Source organism: Pituophis catenifer, unplaced genomic scaffold (assembly GCF_029215685.1).
Source record: "Pituophis catenifer annectens isolate HBS135680 unplaced genomic scaffold, rPitCat1.0.hap2 SCAF_1, whole genome shotgun sequence".
Taxonomy (NCBI): Eukaryota; Metazoa; Chordata; class Lepidosauria; order Squamata; family Colubridae; genus Pituophis; species Pituophis catenifer.
The window spans coordinates 334,671,336-334,696,384 of record NW_027256881.1 but is presented as its reverse complement, the minus strand read 5'-3'; the positions used below and the strand labels follow the sequence as shown (position 1 = coordinate 334,696,384).

The window sequence follows — 25,049 nt, the reverse complement described above, 5'->3', positions numbered from 1 at the left end:
CAAAATGATCGGAATAAAACTTCTCAAAATAGGGGTCCTTGGTGCTCTCTGAGCTTAGCTGTTTTCTTGCAGATGTTTCATTACAGCTGCTAGCATTGCAGATGTTACCTAGTTTGGGTAATGAAACATCTGCAAGAAAAGAACCAAACTCAGAGAGCACCAAGGACCCCCTCATTTCAACCCTGAGCTATAAATGTTCTCTCCTTTATTGGGACTTCCCAAATAATCCAAAATTCTTCCTAGGAATGACTCAAATACCTTTTATAGGCAAAGCTGGCTGATAAATCCTAGACGAAACAAAAGGAAGCACAATCTTGCACAAGTGTTTCTCTTCAACAGTCTTTGACTTCCAGATGTTAAAGCTAAAGGCTAAAATAGTCAAAGGCTAAAATAGCATGCAGGGGAATGTTTCATGTGTTCAATTTGAAAAATTAACTATGAAGCATATACTGGCAATTCATCACCTGCAGAGTGGGAGTATGTGCTATCCTTTTTGGGACACCTGTGGTAGTTGTTTTAGATGCCATCCCAGTCAGCGTTCGAGCTTTCAATGCTGGAGCATCAACACCATTGGAAGATGCCACACGTGCGGCTGGAATGGTCTTCTTAAGATTTCCAGGAACTGAAAGGATGTAGGCAAAAAAGGACAATATTGAGAAGCAGAGCGAAACTCTGAAATGTGCTACAAAGTCTTAGAATTATGTAAGTCATGGAAAGGATGAGGATTGACCTGCCCACTTCTGGTAGACCATTTAGGGCAGAGGTGTCCAACCTTGGTGATTTTAAGGCTTGTGGCCTTCAACTCCCCGAATTCCCCAGTTGGCCATGCTGGTTGGAGAATTCTGGGAGTTGCAGTCTACAGGTCTTACAGTTGCCAGGGTTGGACACACTTGATTTAGGGAGAATTGAGAAGAAGAGTGGAACAAGTATCCAAAACCCTCTCCTGAATCTCCCAGATTTCTCTGTCAGCCTTTGCTCATCTTTGCTACTAAGTCTGGTAACTGAAGTTCTAAGTCATCTGGAAGGGGCCGTGTTAATGTCAGCTGAACTAGTCACGCCTTATTCAGATACGGCTGCCACTCAATCAAGGGTACAATAATCATCACCATTTAGTGCAGATTTGTTCTGCTTTAGCTCTTCAGGTATCGCAGGTAGGTTATGACTTTACTTCCTGTTCTTGTTATCATTTCACTCTATTTAGTGAAATGTATAAAGTCCGAAAAAGGTCTCAACATTGATAAGGTGTGAACAGGAAAAAAGTAAATAAATAAAAAGTTCCTAGCGTGCACATTTGCTACTTATTGCTGGTTTACAGAGTGGGGGAAAGAGAGACAAAACAAAACAGAATACACCAGACTAAAGGCACGAATGGAATGATAAAAGGCGTAATTATCTAGCCATGGGTTAATATTCTTGCCAAACTGATACAAAGAACCTGGTTTCCCTGCAAAGGACTTGCTACCTGGGGAACTTATGACTAGAGACTGTATACTGGGCTCAAAACAGAATTAAAATATACAAATATAAAGAGACATCCACAGACAGCAGAGGAGTAGAAGTTAGTTTTGTTTCTTTTTCATGACTGAGCTACAAAATTCTGATTATGGGAGCAACATGTCTTTGGGGAGTCTTTGGAGAGAGTCTTTGGAGAGAGGAATTGTCATCTGCATGGCCTTCCTCCTCTTTCCCCTCACACTGCTCAGTTGACTCAAGATCCCCTTTAACAGGTCAGAAGATGAGAATACTCTGCCTTGCTTCTCCTAAAAGAATGAATAATTCTTCTGGCTGTCCGGCTGACGTCATGGCGAGATCAGACATGGAAAACAGGTCTCCACGCTCCCATGCTAAGTTCTCCCTGTTGGTGGGCTCCGAAAGGAGCCAAAGCCGCCTTGGAGGGGCGGTGAATCAAAGAGGGACACCCTGCGAGGTCTCAAAGTGTCGCAGCTCTCCTGCCTGACCTGGGGCTTAATTTCCCTCTCAGCCATGATGACGAGAAGAGACAACCTAAGATGGCTGTCATGAAGCTGGGACAGCCAATGACCATCTAAGCTTTGAGCTGGAGCAGGTTTTAGTGAACAGTGTGGAACTGGGTGATAGAATTTTTTTTTTACCCAAAAGTTAACCCCAAAAGAGAAATGTAGGATTTACTCAGAACTAAAGTGGCAATCAAACACTGAGAAAACTACCAGACTGATAGGAAAGGATTAAAGAGAGGAAAAAAAAAATCTTTAAAAACGCAGGAAATTGGACTCTCAGATTGGGAAGACGTGACATTGGGAAGGCAATTTAAAATGCTGGAATTACGGATTTAAAAAATTAACACTGCTTCTATAATTTAATTACAATTTAAAATAATTAAAACCAGATTTCTAGTAACAATATTGAAAATTAACCTGAGTGCCACCTGCTGATGAAAGGAAAATATACAAGCCTGGGAACACCCATTTAAAAGGACTGTGAAAATATTTACTGGACTATATACATCTACCCTATGACCACTGGAGATTTAAATGTGAGAACAAGGAAGACATTTAATTAAAGTGACCCCTGAATGTTTGGTTATATGACTGAATCTATAAAGATGGCTTAAAGAGGCTTGGATAACTCTCTGGACTATGTAAATGGAACTGACTGACTACTTATGGAACATAAAGAACTGTGATTAGTGTATAATTTGAAGAGTAACCTCAGGTTTTAAGAAATGGTTCTTGGGCTACTCGCCAAAAGTGGAATTTATTAAAACAAGATAAGATGCAACATAAGGAGAGAACGAGCAGAACTTTGAACAAGATGGATTTGATGTTTCAAAGCATAAAGAATATTATATAGAAAGAACATAAGGCGATTATGGAATTAATGGATGGCATAGATCAAAAATTGGAAAATATTATACAAAGGACAATGAGTAATGACCAAGATGCCCAGAAAAGGAAGGAGCTAGCAGAAGGAATAGAGGGGAAAAACAGAATTGAGGAATCAACGAAAAGAAGATAACAAGGAGTCATCAATAAAATTAATAATGTTTGATGAATCAAACCAGGGGAAAAACATTCTAAGAGATCTGAAAAGAGAACAGGAGGAGCAGGCAGATACTTTGGGAAGGGAGGGGTCCAGGTTGATAATTTCAAAGGTAGACAGTGGAAGAGGGTAAGGATGGGAAAAACACTTAGATTGATTAGGCAGGATGTAGATACAGATACAAACAAAGATAAAGATTTAAGAGAACAATATGGGAGGCAAGTTAAAAAAAGAATAAGAATTAAAGTATTGATGCAGGCAAGAGATGTTGGATAGAAGGGGGATAGGAAAAAGAAGAAAGAAAAAAATCTTTTTTTTCTTTTTCTTTCCTTCTTTTATAATGGTGGCAGGAGGAGAAATTAGAACAGAGATAGGAATGTGTTCAATAAGAGATTGAGGGATTACTTGTACATATACCTTTACATGATGGAACAAAAGTAATAATAAAATGGGAAAATTAGAGATTGAATGATGGTATTATTAAATAAACTTTAAAAAGCTTACTTAATAATAAAAACAAATTAAAAAGCGTAAACACTGAGCAAATAACAAAAAGAACGTATTCTAATATAAACATGTGTATTAATACTAGAACCATATATATTGGATGAAAGCAAAGAATATGAATAGAGTTATTTTGTATGTTTAAATAATATTGTGATTGGTATTAGATTTGTATATTTAAATATTGAACAATGAAATAATGAAGGATAGTATTGTAATACAAAGGGAATGTCTTTTAATATAATGGTGACATGAATAAGTTAGACTAAAGACAGAAATAAGGGGAAGGAAGGGGAATATTAGCATACACATCTTTATAAAATAAGTGCAATGATAAGAGGGAGGTTTAGAAACTGAACGGTGGTAGTATTATGTATGTTTAAAAAATATAAAATAATTAAAGATTATAATTTGATATAAATGTGTATTACTACTAGAAGTACATAAGCTGGATGAATGTGATAACTATGATTAATAATATTATTTTATCTGTACTGAAATGTATGGCACTCAGGTGTTACACTGTTCATGCATTGATATGAGTATGTAATATAAAATAAAAAACCTGAAGAGAAAAAAAAAAATATTCTGCAAGAAAAAAAAAAGAACCCCGAAAAACATTCACTTGCCCAACTTGGAGACTGCCGAAAGAGCCGCACTGGGCACATGAGCAACTCGCTTCCTTTCTCCTTTGTGCATAGCAATTAAGGTTCTTTGCGGTGCCACAGGAAACTTTGTGGTCGGCAGGGGCTGCTGTGGCCGCTGCTGGGCCAGGTGCGCTGCCTGCTTCTGCGCTAGCTGAATCCTCTGGTAACAGACCTCTTGGGCGGTTGGGGGCCGGTAAGGCCGGACCACTGGCTTGCTTGGGACTTCAACCTGAAAAGGAAATGCAGGGACATTGGTTTGCATGATAAAGGAAAAGCTTGCCATGTGTGGAATCTGGAGCCACATTTTTTTTTTTTTTTTAAATTTGATTTATATGCCGCCCTTCTCCGAAGACTCAGGGCGGCTTACAATGTGCTCAGCAATAGCCTTCATCCTTTTGTATATTTATACAAAGTCAGCTTATTGCCCCTACAACTGGGTCCTCATTTCACCTACCTTAGAAAGGATGGAAGGCTGAGTCAACCTTGAGCCTTGGCGAGATTCGAACCCTGCAGTAATTGCAGGCAGCTGGTCTTAATAAGCTTAATAACAGGGTGCTTTAAACCCCTGTACCACCAAGGCTCTTATTTCGAATTGGATGAGAATCAGTGGTGGGTTGCCCCCGGTTCGCACCGGTTCTATAGAACCGGTAGTGAAATCGGCGGGAGGCCCTGCCCACTAACCTGACGTCATGAAAATGCTTCTGCGCATGCACAGAAGCTTCTGCACTTGCGCAGAAGAGCGTGCGCACGAGCGAAGTGAGCGTGCGCGTGGCCCCATTGCAAACCAGTAGTAAAGGTAAGTAGAACCCACCCCTGATGAGAATGATTGTGTCAACTCTGAAGGGAACCTGGCTGGGGCCATTTTGGGGTCTTCAGGATTACCGCTGTGCAAAGAAGGAATAGGGAGGGGGAACATAGTTAGATGGGGGTTTGTAGCCAAAACAAAATAGTTTCCTGTGGGAACCAAGGACATTCCAACAGGTGGCTGGAGAAAGGAGGAGCACAGTATCCAGCACCTCGAATGGACAATGTGACTGATGGTTTGGGGAAAGGGGGAACTTTTACTTTTTAATCAGGTGAAAACCACAGGACCTTTCAGAGTCAGTTTTCACCAGCTTGTGGCAATATGATATCTCCAATAAAATTGTTCTTTGAGGAACTTGTATGCCTTGGAGTTCTGCTTTCTGTGGAGTTATTACTTGGAACCCTGACAGATTGGCCTTACCAATCATGGGTATATGATTCACTCATACGAGACAGAACAGAAGCAAAGAGGATTTGAAGACAGTGCAAACAAACAATGTTCCATCTACACATTTCGGGACATATTTGTCCATCTGTGATGTTTTCATACTGAAGACAGGTGCTGAACCTCTATACACCTTTGCAAAAGTGGTTTGTGAACAGCAGATGTACTAAGAACTTACAAATATTTGAATTTCAGAATTTCCAATCCATTTCACAAGAGTACTTTTTTTTCTCCTGCTCTGCAACAGTGCGTAATGGACAAATGGAAGGAACATGTACAATCGGCCGGAATGTTGTGTGTGGCGACCAAAGGCCTGATTTGTGAAAACAAAGAGCCCATTGATGTTCCAGAAAAGAGGCTAATCAAGGTCTGAAAACACACAACTAAAGATCCAGCAACTAGAATCTCCTTACTTCACTTTTTTAAAAATACTTAAAGTAGGTTTAAATATTTACAGCAAATAGAACTAGGTCACATTAACAATCTCAGAAATGAGGTAAATACTCTGAAAAAATATTGGTGATTACCTAAACTTATAGTAACTGTTCTTTGCTACTATTTCATCCCAAAAGAAGAAAACAAATAACTGATTTGGTCTGAGTTCACTTCATTGAAAAGGGGCTGTTTTTGTTTTAGAACACATCTAAATCCTGCAATTTTACAACTGAATTCAGCCAATAGAATGCCAAATCAGCAAGAATGTGCTTCAAATAAACAAACACAAAACACAAAATCTGTCACATACAATACAAATAACTCAAACAGACAAACAGCCACAAATTCAAAACGTTAACTGGGCAATAGCATAATAACATTTTTCTTAAAAAGCAGCTGCCTTAAAAGAAAATAAAGCCTAGGGGAAATCTGTTGTTTTATATGTGGCTTTATTGCCTTTCTAAATTCTTAGCTGCCACAGTAAAGAAGGCCCTGCTTCTTATTGCACCTTCTCTTAAACAGCTGATGGTATAGAAACATACAGCAAGGCCTCTCAAGTTTAACTGCATGGATGAAGCAGTTATTGAGGAAGAAGAAAATTCCCCACTCCTCGATTAGCTGGGATCCTCCATATTTATATGCAAATGTTACATACAAAAACTTAGATTCTCTTTAACGCTCTTCATATCTTACGGCTACAGGAATACAAAGAAAATGAAAGGCTACATGTTTAGGATCACTCTGAAAGTTGCAAAGCTATTTCTAGAATTTCACATACTAGAAACAGTGTTAAGTTAGATAGCTCAAAGTTGTCCTGAATGCTATTGTACCACGTATCTAAAAACCACAAACACAGAAGTGTACATCGTCAAGGCTGTGGGAATCCGCAGATACTAGGTTTCAACACTACATTCACAACCTCACATTACTTGGCTGGACATGACATGGGAATATATGCCCCAAAAACTCATCAACAAGAATAGAGATCGGCAAGACTGCATCACAAGACAAGCTTCGGATGCCATTACAAGATCTACTTACATGTCTTTGCTGTGTTACATGAGAAATCCTCCTTTTTTGTCCAGGAAAGAGTGTGGTTAAACTGTCTTCTGTCAACTTTTCTTCACCCTCTTCCTCTTTTGATACCTAAAGGAAAAAGAAGAGAGAGAGAAAAGTAAATTTCCAAACTAATAATAGATTTGATATTTGTGTGTCTTTCAAAATAACAAAAACACAAAGCTCATTTTGAAAAGCAGAACAGGTCAGCGCTGCCTGTAACAGTTTACAGCTTAGTTCTGGGGAGGGGGAAATATCCTCATTCTCACAGGGCAAAGAAGAAGAAACGGTCTCTTACATCCTTTGATAACCACCTTCCAGATATATTGGGATTGAAACTGGCAGGGACTTCTGCAGCTGCTGTGAACACAGCTGGAGGACTGGGAAAAATTTATTGCTGAATTTGCTACAGCAATTTTGCAGGCAAGCAAATAACTTTATTTGGTCTTGCCTTGCACCTTATGGACCTGTAACCTCGAAATCCAAGAAGCTTTGCACATTTTTAAAAAAGAATTGCTACTGTAGGATAGCAATTTTTTAACAGAAGGATATTTTTTAAAAACAGTTCATGTTTGGCCCACTGAACTTGAATACGTACTATATATAATTGACACATCCATAATTTCACCAATACAGGTAGCCCTCAACTTATGACCGTAACTGAGGCCAAAATTTCCATTGCTAAGTGAGACATTTTGTTAAGTGAGTTTTGCCCCATATTACCACCTCTTTTGCCACAGTTGTTACATGAATCACTGCAGTTGTTAAGTTAGTAGCTGCAGTTGTAAAGTGAATCTGGCTCCCCCACTGACTTCACAAAAAGATGATCAGATGATTCTGGGATACTGCAACTGTCATAGATATGCCAAGTGCCTGAATTTTGATCACATGAACATGGGGATGCTACAACGGCCGTAAGCTTGAAAAAAGGTCATAGGTCACTTTTTTTCAGTACCTTTGTTCACTTCGAGCATTCACTAAATGAATGGTTGTAAATTGAGGATTACCTGTATCACATATTGAAAGAGATTACTGAAGCCACAAGAACTCAGGGACTGACTTCCCTAGGTCATGGGTCTCCAACCTTGGCAACTTTAAGACTTGTGGACTTCAACTCCCAGAGTTCCTCAGCCAGCTTTGCTGGCTGAGGAACTTTGGGAGTTGAAGTCCACAAGTCTTAAAGTTGCCAAGGTTGGAGACCCCTGACCTAAGTGGTTCAACAGTCTGGCCCAGTTTTTATTCTGACTGGCAGTGATTTTCCAGAACCTCCAGCAGAGAAAAGCCCTTCCCCAACAACTGTTAATTAGACCTTTTTAAAAACACTATGATCTGAATCTAAGTCTTTCTTTCCACCAGGACCATTAAGTTCTCTACCGTCTGAGCTACAGGCTTTTCCAGGAAAGAAAACAGTGAAGAAGCTCTATTGCTCGAGGCAGCAGGCTTCTCTCACCCAATGTTTTCCTCTATAATTGCACAGTGAAAATGTAATTCCTAAAGCATGAGGTATATCAGGCATCAAGCAACAAAACTGCTCCAAATCACTAAGCAATTCCAAGAGTCTTTGCAAAATTAGCTCTAATTCAGTCAATATCCTGCTTGCTGCAAACTACTTTGCAAGCCAAGGGCCAGCCATCCTTGAAATATAAAGGTGTTTTATGATCCAATTTCTACTGTTTTTGTATACTAAAATAAGTTTCTATATATTACGATTCTTTTAATGACACCTTTAGCTATCTTTTTTTTCCCCTGTGGGAACCTGTCACACATTACTGCCAGAAAACCCAAACTCACAGAATGTATGGAATGGAAGAGGCCGTCATCATCTAGTCTAAAGAAACTACCATCATTTATAGTGTTTATTTATTTATTTATTGGTTCGATTTATATGCCGCCCTTCTCCGGAGACTCAGGGCGGCTTACAATGCGTTAAGCAATAGCTTTCATACTTTTGTATATACCTGGAGTAGGGCTTTCGCCCCCCCTCCCCCAAGCGGTGTTCTTTTTTATACAAAGTCAGCATATTGCCCCCACAAACCGGGTCCTCATTTTATCTACCTCAAAAGGATGGAAGGCTGAGTCAACCTTGAGCCTGGTGAGATTTGAACTTGCAGTAATTGCAGGCAGATGGTGCTACTTAACAGCACTTTAGTCTGCTGCGCTACCAAGGCTACAGTTAGACCTCGAACTACAAGCACAACTGAGCCCAAAATTTCTGTTGCTAAGCGAGACCACTGTTAAGTGAGTTTTGCCTCATTTTATGATCTTTCTTGCCACAATCGTTAAGTGAATTAAGCAAATCTGGCTTCCCCATGGACTTTGCTTATCAGAAGGTTTCAAAAAGTAATCACCTGACCCCGGGGCCATTGCAACAGTCATGAATCAGTTGCCAAGTTATGAATTTTGATCACGTGACCATGGGGATGCTACAATGGTCATCAGTGAGAAAAATGGTCATAAGTCACTTTTTTCAGTGCCGTTGTAACGTCAAACGGTCACTAAATGAACTGTTGTTAAGTCGAGGACTACCTGTAATGTTCCTTTCATAACACACTCAATATGTCAAATCATTTATACTTTAAGTAGATCTTCTTAAAATTCAAGGGTAGGCATAGGGACATCATGTTCAGAAATTATTTTTTTTTTTTTTAATTTGATTTATATGCCGCCCTTCTCCGAAGACTCAGGGCGGCTTACAATGTGCTCAGCAATAGCCTTCATCCTTTTGTATATTTATACAAAGTCAGCTTATTGCCCCCACAACTGGGTCCTCATTTCACCTACCTTAGAAAGGATGGAAGGCTGAGTCAACCTTGAGCCTTGGCGAGATTCGAACCCTGCAGTAATTGCAGGCAGCTGGTCTTAATAAGCTTAATAACAGGGTGCTTTAAACCCCTGTACCACCAAGGCTCAATTATTCTATCAATGTAGATTTATAAAATAACAGAGTTGGAAGGGACCTTGGAGGTCTTCTAGTCCAACCCCCTGCTTAGGCAGGAAACTCTACGTCACTTCAGACAAATGGTAATCCAACATCTTCTTAAAACCTTCCAGTGTTGGAGCATTTACTATTCCTGGAGGTACATTGTTCCACTGATTAATTGTTCTAACTGTCAGGAAATTTCTCCTTAGTTCTAAGTTGCTTCTCCTTGATTAGTTTCCACCCATTGCTTCTTGTCCTGCCCTCGGGTGCTTTGGAGAATCGCTTGACTCCCTCTTCTTTGTGGCAGCCCCTGAAATATTGGAACACTGCTGTCATGTCTCCCCTAGTCCTTCTTTTCATTAAACTAGACATACCCAGTCAATCAATCAAGAGAGGTATGTTTTTAATTAAACAGGTTGAGGAGCCTGTTAACTCATCAGCCCATCCCAGTATCCTTAGATCTTTACCTGTTTTCCTAGTCTGCCTTTGTCTTCTGTTTTGACATCAGTGGATTCATTAAAAATCCGAAGGCACTCCTCCATTGGGTCATACTCAAAATCCAAATCCTTCTCTAGGCCAGAATAATCAATCTCATCATCAGAGGAGGAGGAGGAGGAAGCAGCAGGAGGCTGGGATAACTTAAGTTTCTTAACATTGGCCATCCCATTGTCATAGGGCAAAGAGAAGTCAGCATCATCTCGGTCCGAGTCTGAACTCACATCAGGGAATGGAAGAAAAGGCTGGCCCACCTGCTCTTCCTCTCCACTCTCATCACCAAAGAGATCAACGTGGCTCAGGGACCGCTGTTTAACCTTGCGTTTGGCCTCCGAATTCTCCTTTGCCTGGGAATTGGTCAATGCTTCCTTAGACCTTTTCAAGGCCGGTTGCTTGTCTTTTCTCTTATTGTGTTGAGTCCCACTAGGGATTTGGGGCTTCCTTTTCAACTCTACAGGCTGGAACTTGCCATCTTTCCTACTAGTCCCTGATTTTTCAGTAGCAGCAGCTTTGCCAACATCTTTGTTCTTGCCAGAGTTCTCCTCCTTAATTCCAGGTGTAATCATAGATTTTGGCTTATTGAGCTTCAGTGCATGCCTGTCAACGTGGGACTTGCTTGGTTTCTCCTTACTCCTTTCCCCATTTTTGTGCTGTGCCTTCACGTCCATCTTCTCCTTGTCTCCTATTTTACCTTGATTTTTCTTACCCTGCGCCTTGTGGTCATCTTCCTTTTTCTTTTTCAATTTATCCTTTGACGCCACTTTATTCTTTTCCTTTGCTTTCGCATCTCGGTTAGAAGGCACTTTGACCAACTTGGCATTTTTCTCCACTGAATCTTTGATAGGGGTTCTCTGAGGGCTCTCGATGTCTCCCATGTCATACTGCACGGCAGTCTCTTTCATTTGTCGGGAACTAGTATCTATTGGTGGGGCTCCCTTTTCTTTGGCTGCACCCAATTTGCTTTCTGAACCTCCTTTAGATTTAAGGGGGGTGGTAGAAGCTTCGTGGCGTTCATCCTCCGAGTCAGAGAACCGGGCGATGGGCTCATCGTTGCTAGTTTCATCACAATATTTCTTGAATGAAGGAGAATATGCCTCCTCGCGATCAACTTCTCTCTTCCGCTTAGTCCCCTTCTGTTCTTTAGCTTTGCTCAACAGCCTGGCAGAATAATTTGAAAGAGGATCATATTCTAAATCTGTTGAAGGCTTGGAGTTGTCAATTATGTATTTGCTATTTCCAACAGAGCTGCTGTACTTCTTCGGCTGAGTGACCACAGTGGGAACGTATTCCAGTGAGCTGCCCTTGCATTTCGTATTGTTGAAGGAGTCCAAAGTATATTTGCTAGACTGACTAGAAGCAGCCACTGCAAGAGGAGTAGGGTTGTAGTCATTACCACTGTTTGCATTGTAACTACCTGGGCTATACTCCAGAGAACTGAATGGGTTGGATGTTGCTAATCCAGCAGCCTTAGAAGCAAGCAAAGGAGGTTCGGAGGAGCCATACTCTTTAGTTGTCTCCAGCAGCTCTTCATACTTCTTTTGCTCACGTTCAACTTCATTCTTGGCAGCTTCAATTGCCTTGTCAAACAGCTCAAGCTCCAGAATTCCAGAAGCTGACGAGACGATATTTTCCAAAGTGCCATTGCTGTCTTGTGCCACAGGTTTGGGAAGTTCTGGGTTGTAGGGGTCATAACCACACCCTGGAAAAAGAAGAAAAGCAAGAATATTAGCAATCCCAATTATAAAAATTCATTTGATTATAAAAGATGAGAAGGCAAAGAACCAACTGCCATATGGCCCTCAGAACGGTCTGCATCAGCAATTGTTTCTGTTATGTCATCCAACCTCACTGCATAAAAGTATGGCTGAAGAGATGTTTTTGTTTTCTCCCTATTTTTTTTAGACTTGGGACACAAATCCCTGTTGTAATATGAATATGCTTGCATTTCGTATCTAAATTTGAAATCGCTTCAACAATGAGATGGGCGGCATATAAACAACTTTCCAGATCTTTCCTCCTATCTAAAATTGATAATGTGCAACTTCAACACCCCATATATAGGAGACCTATCCATGACAAAGTATTACCTTTCTGGTCTCAAGCAAAGAACTTAGGATGGGTTAGCATTGTCTAGTATTTCACACTGGCTTGTAAAAATAATGGAGATTTTCAATTGCTTGGTCTTGAAGAAAGTGAGGAATTTTAACTAAGTATACCTTGTTTCTTAGTGGATTCAGGAGTAAATCTCAGCTAATCAGATTATCATATTCCTATGGGACTCATCCTAATACTAACATAACTAACAGTGATAGGAGATAAATCTATTATGGAGAAATTAGTCCTCCAAACAGTAACAGGAGAACTGCACTCAAAAGCAGGACATGAATTAGCACACACCAATAATGAGGCTGTGGTCCAAAACGAGAGAGAAAACCACAGGACTGTTGCAAGAAAGGTGAAGGAACCTTAGTCAACAAAAAAACAGTCAGAAGACAAGGACTGGAAGAGCATGTTTCATTTGGAACACAAATGAAAAGGAGACACATATAAGCCATTTTCACTTCCAGTTCATGGTGAATAAGTGTCATGAACTTTTTTTTTAAGGAGAAATGTGCTTTTAATTTCTAACTGAATCCCTAATGTGGGGGAAATATAGGGGAATTATACCATCTCTTCCATATCATATGTTTACCTGATAATTCCAACATTTTACAGTAGAAAGAAAAATGAAGATTCGCACAATTCAGATGAGTTCTGAACTGAAGTTCGGGAGGCTACTTTGACAGGAGTTAAAAGGGGTTTCATAAACATTCAAGGAGAAAGTTCACCTAACAGCCATTAGCCATGATAGTTCGGAAGACTTGCTATCATCTCAGGCCCTCTTCCTTAGCCACATATGCAAACAGAAAAGATAAGACTTGGAAGAAAGTTGCACAACGCCTACTGATACATGCTCCCACTGTATGAGGAGCACTGTTGCTACAGTCGTTTAAAAACGTTCAGTACTCTAGGAGACAGGAACAAATCGACCTCACGTTGTGAGAAAGGAATAGCTTACAATAGGAATTTAGCCCCATCTCATCTAACTAATGTCATTGGAAATATCAGCAAAAACTCCTCAGAACATGCTGAAATAGGGCACCTATTACAAGAAAAGTTATAGGAAAAAACTAAATTTAAAAAAAATCAGCTTCTTGTTCGTCACTTTTTCTTCCTGTCTTGAAAACTATAGATAAGACCACTGTAGACAAAGGAGTGGTTTATCCAAACCACCTCATATGGAAATGTACCTCCACCCAAAAGTACGATCTTCTTCTAGTTTCACTCCATACCACATTTATGAATAGATCTACAAGTGGAAGTTATCCACAGGTCTAAGCATTTATGACAGCCAGTGTCAGGGTTCCAAGTAACACCCCCAGTGAAATCCAACTCCGAGGCTTGAATTTCCTCAAAGCTAATTTTTATTAGAGATGTCATATTGGCACATCTGGGAAAACCCGAATCTGAGAGCTTCAGGGTTTTCCTCACCCAAAAGAAAGTTCAAGTCCTTGCCTATCACCCACATGTCCATCACCCACACCAATCAGGTACCCTCTGGAACAGAAGATACCTCCCCTGTCTTCTCAGCACAGCTGCAGGGAAACTCCGCCTTGACTTTCTTGAAAGAATGTTATTTTGACTATGTATCATCTTCACTCCATACAATCCCCCCATCCCATTTTCCCATAGTAGAATTTGTGGCAGGCCTGAAGGCTCAAAGGTAAAAGATGACTTCCAGGTCTGACAGCCAGTTTAAATGGTTAAGGACCAGGTTAGGAGCCAGGAGACTGTGAGTTCTAGTCCTGCTTTAGGCATGAGGCCAGCTGGGTGACCTTGTGCAGATCACTATCTCTCAGCCCTGGGAAGAAGACAATGGCAAACACCTTCCCAGGAAAACTGCACAGGTTTTTTTAGGCAGTCGCCAGGAGTCAAAAACAGACTGAAATGCACACAGAAATACATTTATGGCTACCTCATACTCTGTAGCACCTCAGGAAGATTTTACTGAAACTGCAACTCAAAAATTACTTTAGAAACCCTTGCAAGTTTCATTCCTCCAAAATCTGCATTTAAACACACGGCAAGGGTTTGAATCTTTCTTGAACATCTGCAGTTCAAAAATTAACATGTCTATAATTAGTAAGGAAAGACTTTTATATGCACAGAGTACTTAAATGTTGGTCAAATCAGCTCCCAAAACCTACAAAAGGGTTATTTTAGTAGCCTATTTTCTTTTTTAAAAAATTAAGCATTTTTTAAGCAGTTAACAGTTTCAGATTAACAAGTACTGAAAAAGTCAGTTATCTGTCTGAATTTCTGAAAAACTGCCATCACTGACAGTAGATCAAATCTATAAGAATAAGTCAGACTTCATATAAGGAAGCTTTTCATGTACCTAAAGTTAGCCACTGTCATTGGGAAAAGTTCAGGAAAATAATACTATCTGTACAAATATCACTTTAAATTCATTGAATAAATACCTACCAAGGATTTTTAGTTTACAAGGAAATGTACAAGACCCAAAATGCATAAATATTTCATATCTTGGATCCTTTCCTTCTATACTTTATTCTTCTCATGTAACATTTTAACCACAATCTTAATGTAATTTCAATTGTTCAGACAATAAACACTGTCCCGCTATTAAAAGTTGAAAGGGGAAGACTTAAGAATGTAATTAATATTTTCTCTTCTACCTAACACTATAAACTAGATGATGCTATTTAATTGATTTCTAAATTTTTTCTAGTCAATGTTTTAATATATAAGTCCAGAATGACGTAAAAGAAAATATGTTAACCGATGTTTTGGACACAGGTGGCAAAGAAGTGCTAAATAGCCCACTAACGTATAAAACTAAGCAGCTCTTTGGTAAGACAGTTTCAATGGTACCACCAGTATGTAAAAAGGCTGCCACAATGTTATTTCTTTCTGACATATCAAAGGCAAAATAATCATTGGAGAAAAGTTTTCTCTTTTTACCTGGGCTCTCATGCAAAGATAGACAATGGAGGTACTTGTTCATACTTTCATCCAAAGATCTCTTTCTCTTTTAAATGTCTTCTTTGCACTCTATAGCCACCCTGACACACCAAGCTATCAAAACACGTCCTACTGTACAACTGCCAACTCTTGGACAGCAAAGATTGTTCAAGGCTGCAGGATAGCAGACAGGAAACTTGTTAGTCCCACCTTCACATACGCTCTTAAAGAGGTACTTCCCTCTTAAATGGCCCCAGTATTTTTTTAAAAAGCTCACATTCAGAACAAGCACCTCACATACACCAGCTCTCCAAGATAAACTTCCACATTATAAACTATAGTTTAAAACTACTTGGAAATTGCATCTGATTCATAACGCAGCAACCATATGTTTCCTAGCATCTGCTATCAGAAGCACATTACGCCTTTATGAAAGGCCCTACGTTAGATCCTTATAGGCTTATAGAAGCAATTTAAAGTGCTGGGTGATTTTAAAAGACCTTTGTGGCATTGCATCTAGATACCTCCAGAACACTTTCAAACTATTCACTAAGTCTGCATTAATATTACTATTAATCTTCTCATCATTCCTATCACCCATCTCCTCCCACTTACGACTACATGACTGTAACTTTGTTGCTTGTATCCTTACTATTTATATTATTTCCTATTATGATTTGATTGTTTATTTGTACCCTATGACTATCATTAAGTGTTGTACCGTATGATTCTTGACGAATGTATCTTGTCTTTTTATGTACACTGAGAGCATATGCACCAAAGACAAATTCCTTGTGTGCCCAATCACACTTGGCCAATAAAGAATTCTATTCTATTCTATTCTATTCTATTCTATTCTATTCTATTCTATTCTATTCTATTCTATTCTATTCTATTCTATTCTACTCTACTCTACTCTACTCTACTCTACTCTACTCTACTCTACTCACTGCTAGAAAGTGCTATTTCTCTATGACATCACCCATTCTTTGGAATACCACCCTCCTTGTTTTCATTTAAGAAAATGCTGAAAACTGAATTCTTTTTAAGTGTGTTTATGCTTTAAGATGGCATCATGTGTGTTAAATGCATTGAGCTGATTGGTTGGGAATAATTAACTGAACTTGTTTATGCACTGTTGCTGTCTTATTTGCATTGTTTTAATTGAGTTTAGCATGGTCATTTGATATAATTTACCATGGGGATTTCTTTTTGTATTCTTATCTTAACCACTGAGTTATATTTAAATTGCAGTGGCATATAAATGGAATAGCGAGACTCACTGAGTATAACTTGGGTTAGCATGCATTTATGAATTACCCAATTACTAGAAGGTGGCCACTCTACACATCTTGGGAAAGGGGAAAGCACCAGACATCAGCAGTCAGTCTGATACCGATACCTGGGACAACTGAAGAATAGATCATAAAGTGATCAGTCAGAAATACAAGCCACTCAAATAGCTTAACAAAATGGCTACCAGCTAGATGAGAGGAGATGAGGAGAACCAAAACAGCTGGCCTTTCAAACAGTACCAGTTTAACCCGAGATCTTCAACTGAGGCCTTGCTTGCTCTGTTGCTGATGCAAAAGGTCCAAAGCAGAGGTCTTCAAACTTGGCAGCTTTAAGACTTGTGGACTTCAACTCCCAGAATTCTCCAGCTAGCATAGCTGGCTGGAAAATTCTGCGATTTAAAGTCCATAAGTCTTAAAGCTGCCATGTTTGGGGACCCCTGGTCCAAAGGATTGTCCCCTAGCAAGGGCTTTCTTGTTTATGATATCACTGGCTTTGGAAATACAATGATAATAATTTACACTTGTTTTCCTCAATTCTACAGCATGATGGAAAACTAGTATACTAAAAATATTATAGAAAAATCTTTATACCCAACTTACAACCCAGGCCCAAATTATATAAATATGTATTTTATGGAAGAAGAGAACAACTTCAAAGAAATCTCTACCAAAGCAGTTTTTGACCAGACTTTCTGCTATGGCAGCCAAGAAGATAAGTTTTTAAGAACCATTGATATTGATTTAGAAGTCGTCTCTGGTTGCATTATGCTGATGTGCAAACACATTATTTTATGATACAGTACCTCTGTGTATGGTACTATATAAGGCATGAGAGGCTTCTAATCTCTATATAAACCTTAAGTTTGCATCAGCCATTTTACAACATGATGCCTTGTAAAAGATAGGAATGCCTTAAAAACCCATTTTATAAATCTTTTTAATGTTTTTTTTAATACAATTAAAAGATACAAACTAATACAAACTAAAAAAGAGAAACGTGCAAAAAAAATAGAAAAGAAAAATATATACTAACGAAAAAGAAAATACATGCATAAAGCAATTACTTCTCCCTTCATCATAACAAGTATAAATAATTTTAGTAACATATTATCACCTTCTCTTAAAATACAACAAACGAACTCTTCCTCCCATATATGTATAGATAAGAATCTATAAATGAATCCTTACAACCTCAGTGTTCAGTGCTGGTCAGCAAAATCTATTAAGGGTTACCAGAGATAAATATACCTTTTGTTTTCTTCTGTTCAATTGGATTGATTCTTGGATACTACCTGGACAAGCCCCTGCAGTTCTCTTGGCAAGGTTTTTCGGAAGCAGTTTGCTATTACCTCCTTTCAAGGGCTGAGAAAAAATGAGTGGCCCAAGGTCACCCAGTTGGCAATTGGTCTAAGCTGGGCCTAGAACTCATGGTCTCCCAGTTTCTAGCCCGATGTCACTTTGTTATGCACTATACCAAACTCTCTTAGTTTTAATATTTAACCTTGATCAGATATAACTTATTTTATATTCCTTCCTTTTACTTTTAACAAACTTGATCTATAATCCTTGCAAATACAATACTGTCCTAGAACTTGATTTCATTTTTCTTTCTCCCTTCTCACAAAATTCTTCAAACTTTTAACAAGTCCCTTTCTAAGTCCAATAGAGGGGAGTCATCTAGGTTGCTTTTTTGGTTTGTTATTTGTATATCCCTTTTAAGTCATCGGGCTATTTTCACTGGTATATTCAATGTAACATTTTTCCATATCATTCTTGGAGTCTGTCATTTTTAAATACTCTTTCAGCTTAGTCTCAGTCTTGTCCAGTAAAGCTTCCTCCTCTTCTCTAACATTTTTTAAATAAATCTTTGAGGATATAAAGTAAATGGGAATGTACAATACCACCAAATATGTTATTTGTTTAGTGACCATTCACATTTACAATGGTGCTCAAAAAAGTGGTTTATGACCATTTTCACACTTACAACTGGTGCAACATCCCCATGTTCACATGACCAAAATTTAGGCACTTGGCAACTGGTACCGTATATATTTATGATGTCCTAAAGTCATATGATCACCATTTGTAACCTTCCCAGCTGGTTTTCAACCAGCAAAGTCAATAGGGGAATCCAAATTTAGCTTATACTTATATACTTAGAATTATATACCGCTTCACAGTGCTTTACAGCTCTCTCTAAGCAGTGTAAAGAATCAGTATATTGTTCCTCAACAATCTGGGTCCTCATTTTACCAATCTTCGAATGATGGAAGGCTGAGTCAACCTTGAGCTGCTCAGAATCAAACTCCTGGAGTGAGCAGTGAGTTAGCCTGCAGTAATGCATTCTAACCACTGCGCCACTACAGCTCTTCATTTACTTAACCACATGATTCACTTAAGAACTGAAGTAATTTGCTTACCTACTGTGCCAGAAAATGTTGTAAAATGGAGTGTGACTCACTTAACTATCTTGCTTAGCAATGGAGATTTTGGCCTCAGTGGTGGTCATAAATCAAGGATTACCTGTATAATCTCGCAGGAAGAATCTTATAGCCAGATTACATCTGTATAGTTTGGAGGAACCAACATGATATACACTCTACGCTGCCCATACATATTAGCTACTAGGTTCTTTCCCACACCAATTTAATTTTAAAAACTGTTTAAACTAAAACCAAAGGTGTGAGAGAATATCTTATCAATTCACCTTCTTGGAAATGGATGTTTGGTAACTGGCCACGCATAGCACAGCAGTGACTTCATGGAAAAAACAAGCCTCTGTGGCAGATATCTAGCAAGCAAGTGGCAACTTGTTTTAGAATAGAAAAGAGCTGGAAGGGACCTTGGAGGTCTTCTAGTCCAGCCCCCCTGCTCAAGCAGAACCTATACCATTTCAGATAAGTGACTGTCTAGTCTCTTCTTAAAAACCTCCAGTGATGGAGTGCCCACGATTTCTGAAAGCAAGCTGTTTCACTGGTTAATTGCCCTCACTGTTAGGAAGTTTCTCCTTAATTCCAGGTTGCTTCTCTCCTCGATTAGTTTCCAGCCATTGTTCCTTTCCTGCCTTCTGGTGCTTTGGAGAATAATTTGAACCCCTCTTCTTTGTGGCATCCCCTCAAATACTGGAAGACTGCTATCACATCACCCCCAATTCTTCTTTTCTCTAGACTAGCCAAATTTTTCAAATTTGCACACCAGAACAACTAGACACAAGGACAGTTTTTCCCCGAGTGCCATCACTCTGCTTAACAACTAATTCCCACAACACTGTCAAATAATTTACTAAAACTGTATTACTATTATTCTTCTCTTCCTTACTAGTATCTAACTCTTCCCACTTATGACTATAACCATGTTGCTTGTATCTTTCAATTTATATTGTTTTTATTTGTTTCCTAGTACGATTTGATAGTTTATTAGTAACCTTGGCTATCACTAAGTGTTGTATCTTTTTATTCTTGATGAATGTATTTTATTCTCCTTGTGTACACTGAGAGCACATACACCAGTGGTGAAATTCAAATTTTTTTATTACTGGTTCTGTGGGTGAGGCTTGGTGGGCGTGGTGTGGCTTGGTGGGCATGGCTTGGTGGGCATGGCAGGGGAAGGATACTGCAAAATCTCCATTCCCACCCCACTCCAGGGGAAGGATACTTCAAAATCTCCATTCCCACCCCACTCCAGGGGAAGGATACTTCAAAATCTCCATTCCCACCCCACTCTGGGGCCAGCCAGAGGTGGTATTTGCCAGTTCTCCGAACTACTCAAAATTTCCGTTACCGGTTCTCCAAACTACTCAAAACTTCTGCTACCGGTTCTCCAGAACCTGTCAGAACCTGTTGGATTTCACTCCTGACATACACCAAAGACAAATTACTTATGTGTCCAATTACACTTGGCCCATAAAGATTTCTATTCTATTGTAATGTTCACTGGTTTCAACTGAAGCAGGCCAGGGAAGGAGAGTGGCCTTTTTTTTTTTACTTTTGCCCATTTGCATCAGCAACCCACAGCCAGGGACGACAAACCTTTTCCCCCAAATGCAGAGGCTCCCTTTAAATTGACCAGGCCATTTCCAAAGCTAACTGTACAAATGACCACGCCCACACTTCGTGACACCCATTTCCACAAATGACTACGCCTTGCCAGGAAACAGCCTGGTACAAAGCAACCATGGATCCAGAAGGCACAGATGGTAAGCGTCTACACACACAAAACAACACACACATTCCAGGACAAGTTTTTTTTTTTTTAACCCTCCTGAATTGATTACAATAACTTACGAACATACACATTATTTTTTCTTCTTCCACTCCAGATGCGATATGGGAATCAGGGTTATGGGAGGAGGAGGAGGAGGAGGAGGCTCAATTCTCCTGGGGGAGGCTTCGTTCTGCCCACCCACCACTTCAGGAGAGCTGCTCCACGCGTGTCAATGGCTGCTCCCGACTACCCCCCACACACACAAGGGTATGAGCGACTCTGCTCCGGGGGGGGGGGGAATGGGGAAGGCTCTCCCTTGCTTTCCTCCCATCCCAAACCCTCTTGGGAAATTTCCCTCGCTCTCACCCTTAACAAGGTTTCTTCTCCTTCCCCGGATTAGGGCGAGGAAGAAACCTCGCCTCAATGATACCCATCCACACCCACCCACCCCCCCCGACCGCACCCCATCCCACAAGACAGGGTGGGTTAATAAAGCCGGGGGGGGGAAGCGGTTGCTGTAATAGAGAGAACAGGGGATTTCTTTAATGTAAAAAAAAAGAAAAGAAAAAAAGCCAGTCACGTCCACGCCGCTTTTATCCCACGCGAGACAGGGACGCCGCCCCGAGTTCAACAGCGCCACGGAACACGGATAGTGGGGTTTTTTTTCCTCAAGACCGCGGTTGGAGGAGACTCGGTCACCATGCCGTCCGATTACCTCCGACTGTGGCGGGGCGTCTGCTGGGACCAGACAGGGCCAAAAGGCGTCGAGGCGGTATAGGGCCATCGGTGGTGTGTTGGGCCCCGGGCGGGTGCCTGAAGTGGCAGTAGGGCCTCCCGCAGGCCTGCCCGTAGGGACATTCGATGCCGCGGAAGAAGCCGCTCGAGCAGAGCATCCCGGCGTTGCATGAGGAGAAGAAAAGCAGGTCGCGGAATACCCCAACCGTCGCTTCCCCTCAGCTGATTTTTCGCAGCTTCAGGCTGCGGCCATCTTCCTTTCGGGCAAGAAAGTATCGTTCTGAAGTTATCGGCGCATGCGTAGAGTCAGAGCGAGGAAAGAAGCCAGCTCTGCCGTCTCCACTAAGGGCAAGGCGTAGGAAGAAAGGAACAAGGTAGCCATCTTACTTAAAGGAAAAGAAGCGGAGTCCCCAAGGGCGCATGCTCCGCGAAGACGTCGGCTGTGACTTTAAGGCAGAGGTCAAAGGTGTGCGTCACGGGATAGACGCCGAAAGTTTCGCCGCCATCTTAGTTAAGGACAACAGAAGGAATGCGTGTTCGCCATTGGATAAAATAGGGCAGGTCCCTTCCGGGTTTCGCATGGCAACACAGCAGGCTTGCTTTAAGGTGGCTGCGAAAGTGCCTGCTCAAAAATGGCTGTAGTGTGTAGACTAGGAAAAATGCATCGATATACAGATTTTAGAACAAAGCAAGAAATAAAAATTTAACACTTTTCCCTACATTCAAGACAAAAGGACTAAATAATAAAGTTGGCAAAGCTGAATTTGAGACTTCCACCGTTGCATCCTTATAGTAGTATGCAAAAATGCCGGCTGGGGAATTCTGAGAGTTCACCTGTCTTAAAACTGCCAAGGTTGTGCATTGTTAAATGGGCTTTTTTCCTAGGAGAAACTTAGCCCAGGAGACAGTCCAACTCACACAGATGCTGCTAAGCATGTGAGGAAGACATGAAAATAGGATACCGGCCTTTCATTTGATCCTCACAACTGGCAGCAAAAGCTGAAAGTCCATTGAGAATATGAAGACTGGTTCTCCTGCTTTTATTATTGCAAAGGGGACGAACATCTAACAGCAACCCCCCTACAGCATTATATGTAGAGTCTACTGAAATTGGATGGGCAATAAACTTAAATAAAATGTGCATTTAAGTACGTTTCCATGCAATATGCTGAGCTGTGATGTAGTTTGCTTTGTATTGTAGGAAGTTAGCACCCCTTTCCTGGAAGAATGAAATATTTTAGGAAATATTAAAAAGGCAGAATATTATGTTTCCCTGGTTGAGAAATGGAGAAACATGTTTTAAAGACAAAGCAACTCCCACCTTCGTGCCTCCCCCCTTTGTTAATGGGCCAGAGACAGAAACTCAATCTTTGACAATAGGACCCATCTGCAACACAATAGCAACAGAAACTAACACAATGGGACTCATCTAGGACAGAAACTCACCACATGGCACCTGGGAAGATTACATCAGCCAGCAAGGCTAGCTAAAACCCCCACCCCCTGGGAGTCTGACAACCAATCAGGATACTCTTTCGGGGCCCCAAGAAGTTCAAAGCCAGAGAAAGCATAAAACCTGGGGACTCGCTGTATCTCGTCCCTTTTCTATTCAGGAACTCAAGCCATGTGATCCTGTCCACCATTGAACCATCTTTCCAAGCAGTCTCCATGTTTTCAGTGTCTTTTTCCCCATTTGGAGCTGAACCCAGAAGGATATTTCTTCCTACAGTATAGTGGATAGTGTGTTCTGAGAAGCCTATATTAACATTTTAGCTGCAAATTGTGTAAAGCCATCAAACCTAGGACAGTCATTAAAAAAATAATTGTAAATAAAGAACTGTTATATTTTGTGTAATATTCTCCAGTGAGCTAAAGGAGACAAATTGATTTGTCTCCTTTAGCTCACTGGAGAATCTTACAAAATATAACTTGTATACAGGGTATGTTCAAAAAAGTCAAGATACATGCAGCAATATATGATGCATACTATATTAAAGACAAAGCTTTGACCACATAGTTGTGGCTGCCATCTTGACTTTTCTGACCACCTTGCAGTGGTGGTCTTGCATGAGAATTTTCTTTTTCCCCCCAGGAATTTTGTCCAATGGAACCTGTGCCCAGGATAATAACATTTTTAAAATACTGTAGATAACTAGAGGCTGAAGTTGTGACTTGCACTGCCTTTTCTAGATCTGGCATCTCCCAGATTGTTCAGATACAGCTTCTAGGATTGCTCTGTAGGAAGTTAGCACCACCCCTTTCCTGGAAGAGTGAAATATTTTAGGAAATATGAAAAAGGCAGAATATTATATTTCCCTGAATGAGAAATGGAGAAGCATATTTTACAGACAAAGCAGCTCCCATCTTCCTGTCCCCACCCTTTGTCAATGGGCCATTAAGGCTTGGGCCAGTCTATTCTACATAACAAAGATCTACCTCCTTCAGGCAGAGCCAAAGTAGGAATTGCCAAAGATCCAACAAAGATAGGATTAGCCCTCTACACAATAGCAGCAGAAACTCACCACATGTGACCTGGGAAGCACATGTGACCATCAACCAGCAAGACCCCCACCCCCTGGGAGTCTGACAACCAATCAGAGTACTCTTTCTGGGCCCCAGGAAGTTCAAAGCCAGAGAGAGCATAAAACCTGAAAAACTCGCTGTATCTCGCCCTTTTTCTGTTCAGGAACTCAAGCCATGTGATCCTGTCCACCATTAAACCATCTTTCCAAGCAGTCTCCATGTTTCCAGTGTCTGTTTCCCCACTTGGAGCAGAACCTAGAAGGATGTTTCTTCCAACAGCTCAACATGGAAATTCCAATGGGATTGTTACTTTTGAATTCTAGGATATGATTCCAATGTATCTGGAAGACACCAGATTACAGAAAGTTGAGACATGCCAATTCTGATAGATAACTTGGGCTATTTAAAATGATGCTCATTGGCCCATATTAGTAAATGATAACAATAATAATAATAAAAGTTAACAATTAGAAGTGAATTTTTGGTAAAGTACCCCTTGCCTTATAAGCAAAAACAAAAAACCCTACAAATACCTCTATGATTTGAAAATTTTCATTTTAATGTTTTGATGTAATGTATTTATTATTCTATTAGCAATCCCCTAGGAGTGAGGCAGTGAATAGATTTAACATATAAAACTCCCTTTTTTACAACTCTCTACCCTTAATTCAGGTTAGAGTTGGGGTGACTGGATGGAGCTGAGCGTTTACTGGCCGGATGCCCTTCCTGATGCCTACATGGAGTTCACAGCAGCAATTTTCTCTTTGCGTCCTAAGAGAGAAACATCTGTCACTACCTGGGATTGAACTCTCACTTCCAAGTGGGAGGAGAGCATCTTCACCAATTAGGCCACTATACCACTCAGCAAATAAATCACATATATAAAGATTAAATCTCTTCAAACACACAAACATGTTAAATCTCTTCATACACACGGGTTAAAG

General features: G+C 40.3%; 1 protein-coding gene across 5 annotated transcripts in view; it reads right to left on the bottom strand.

Annotated features, from left to right (window-relative positions):
- Nucleotides 1-21,991, bottom strand: part of REXO1 (RNA exonuclease 1 homolog) — a 46,103-nt gene extending 24,112 nt beyond the window's left edge. For 4 of the 5 annotated variants that reach the window (XR_011600393.1, XR_011600394.1, XM_070943730.1 and 1 more), the window contains exons 1-5: nucleotides 21,563-21,991; nucleotides 10,297-12,023; nucleotides 6,895-6,999; nucleotides 4,152-4,398; nucleotides 465-622 (exon numbers count right to left, since the gene is read on the bottom strand). Coding sequence is in view for 3 of the 5 variants with exons in the window: in XM_070943730.1 (XP_070799831.1) it covers nucleotides 465-622; nucleotides 4,152-4,398; nucleotides 6,895-6,999; nucleotides 10,297-12,023; nucleotides 21,563-21,740 (2,415 nt within the window). In the remaining 2 variants the exon portion in view is untranslated. Of the gene's footprint in view, nucleotides 1-464; nucleotides 623-4,151; nucleotides 4,399-6,894; nucleotides 7,000-10,296; nucleotides 12,024-15,349; nucleotides 15,510-21,562 lie in introns of those variants that run through there. The other variant, XM_070943739.1, reaches the window with a different exon arrangement.
- Between the last annotated feature and the right edge of the window lie 3,058 nt (nucleotides 21,992-25,049).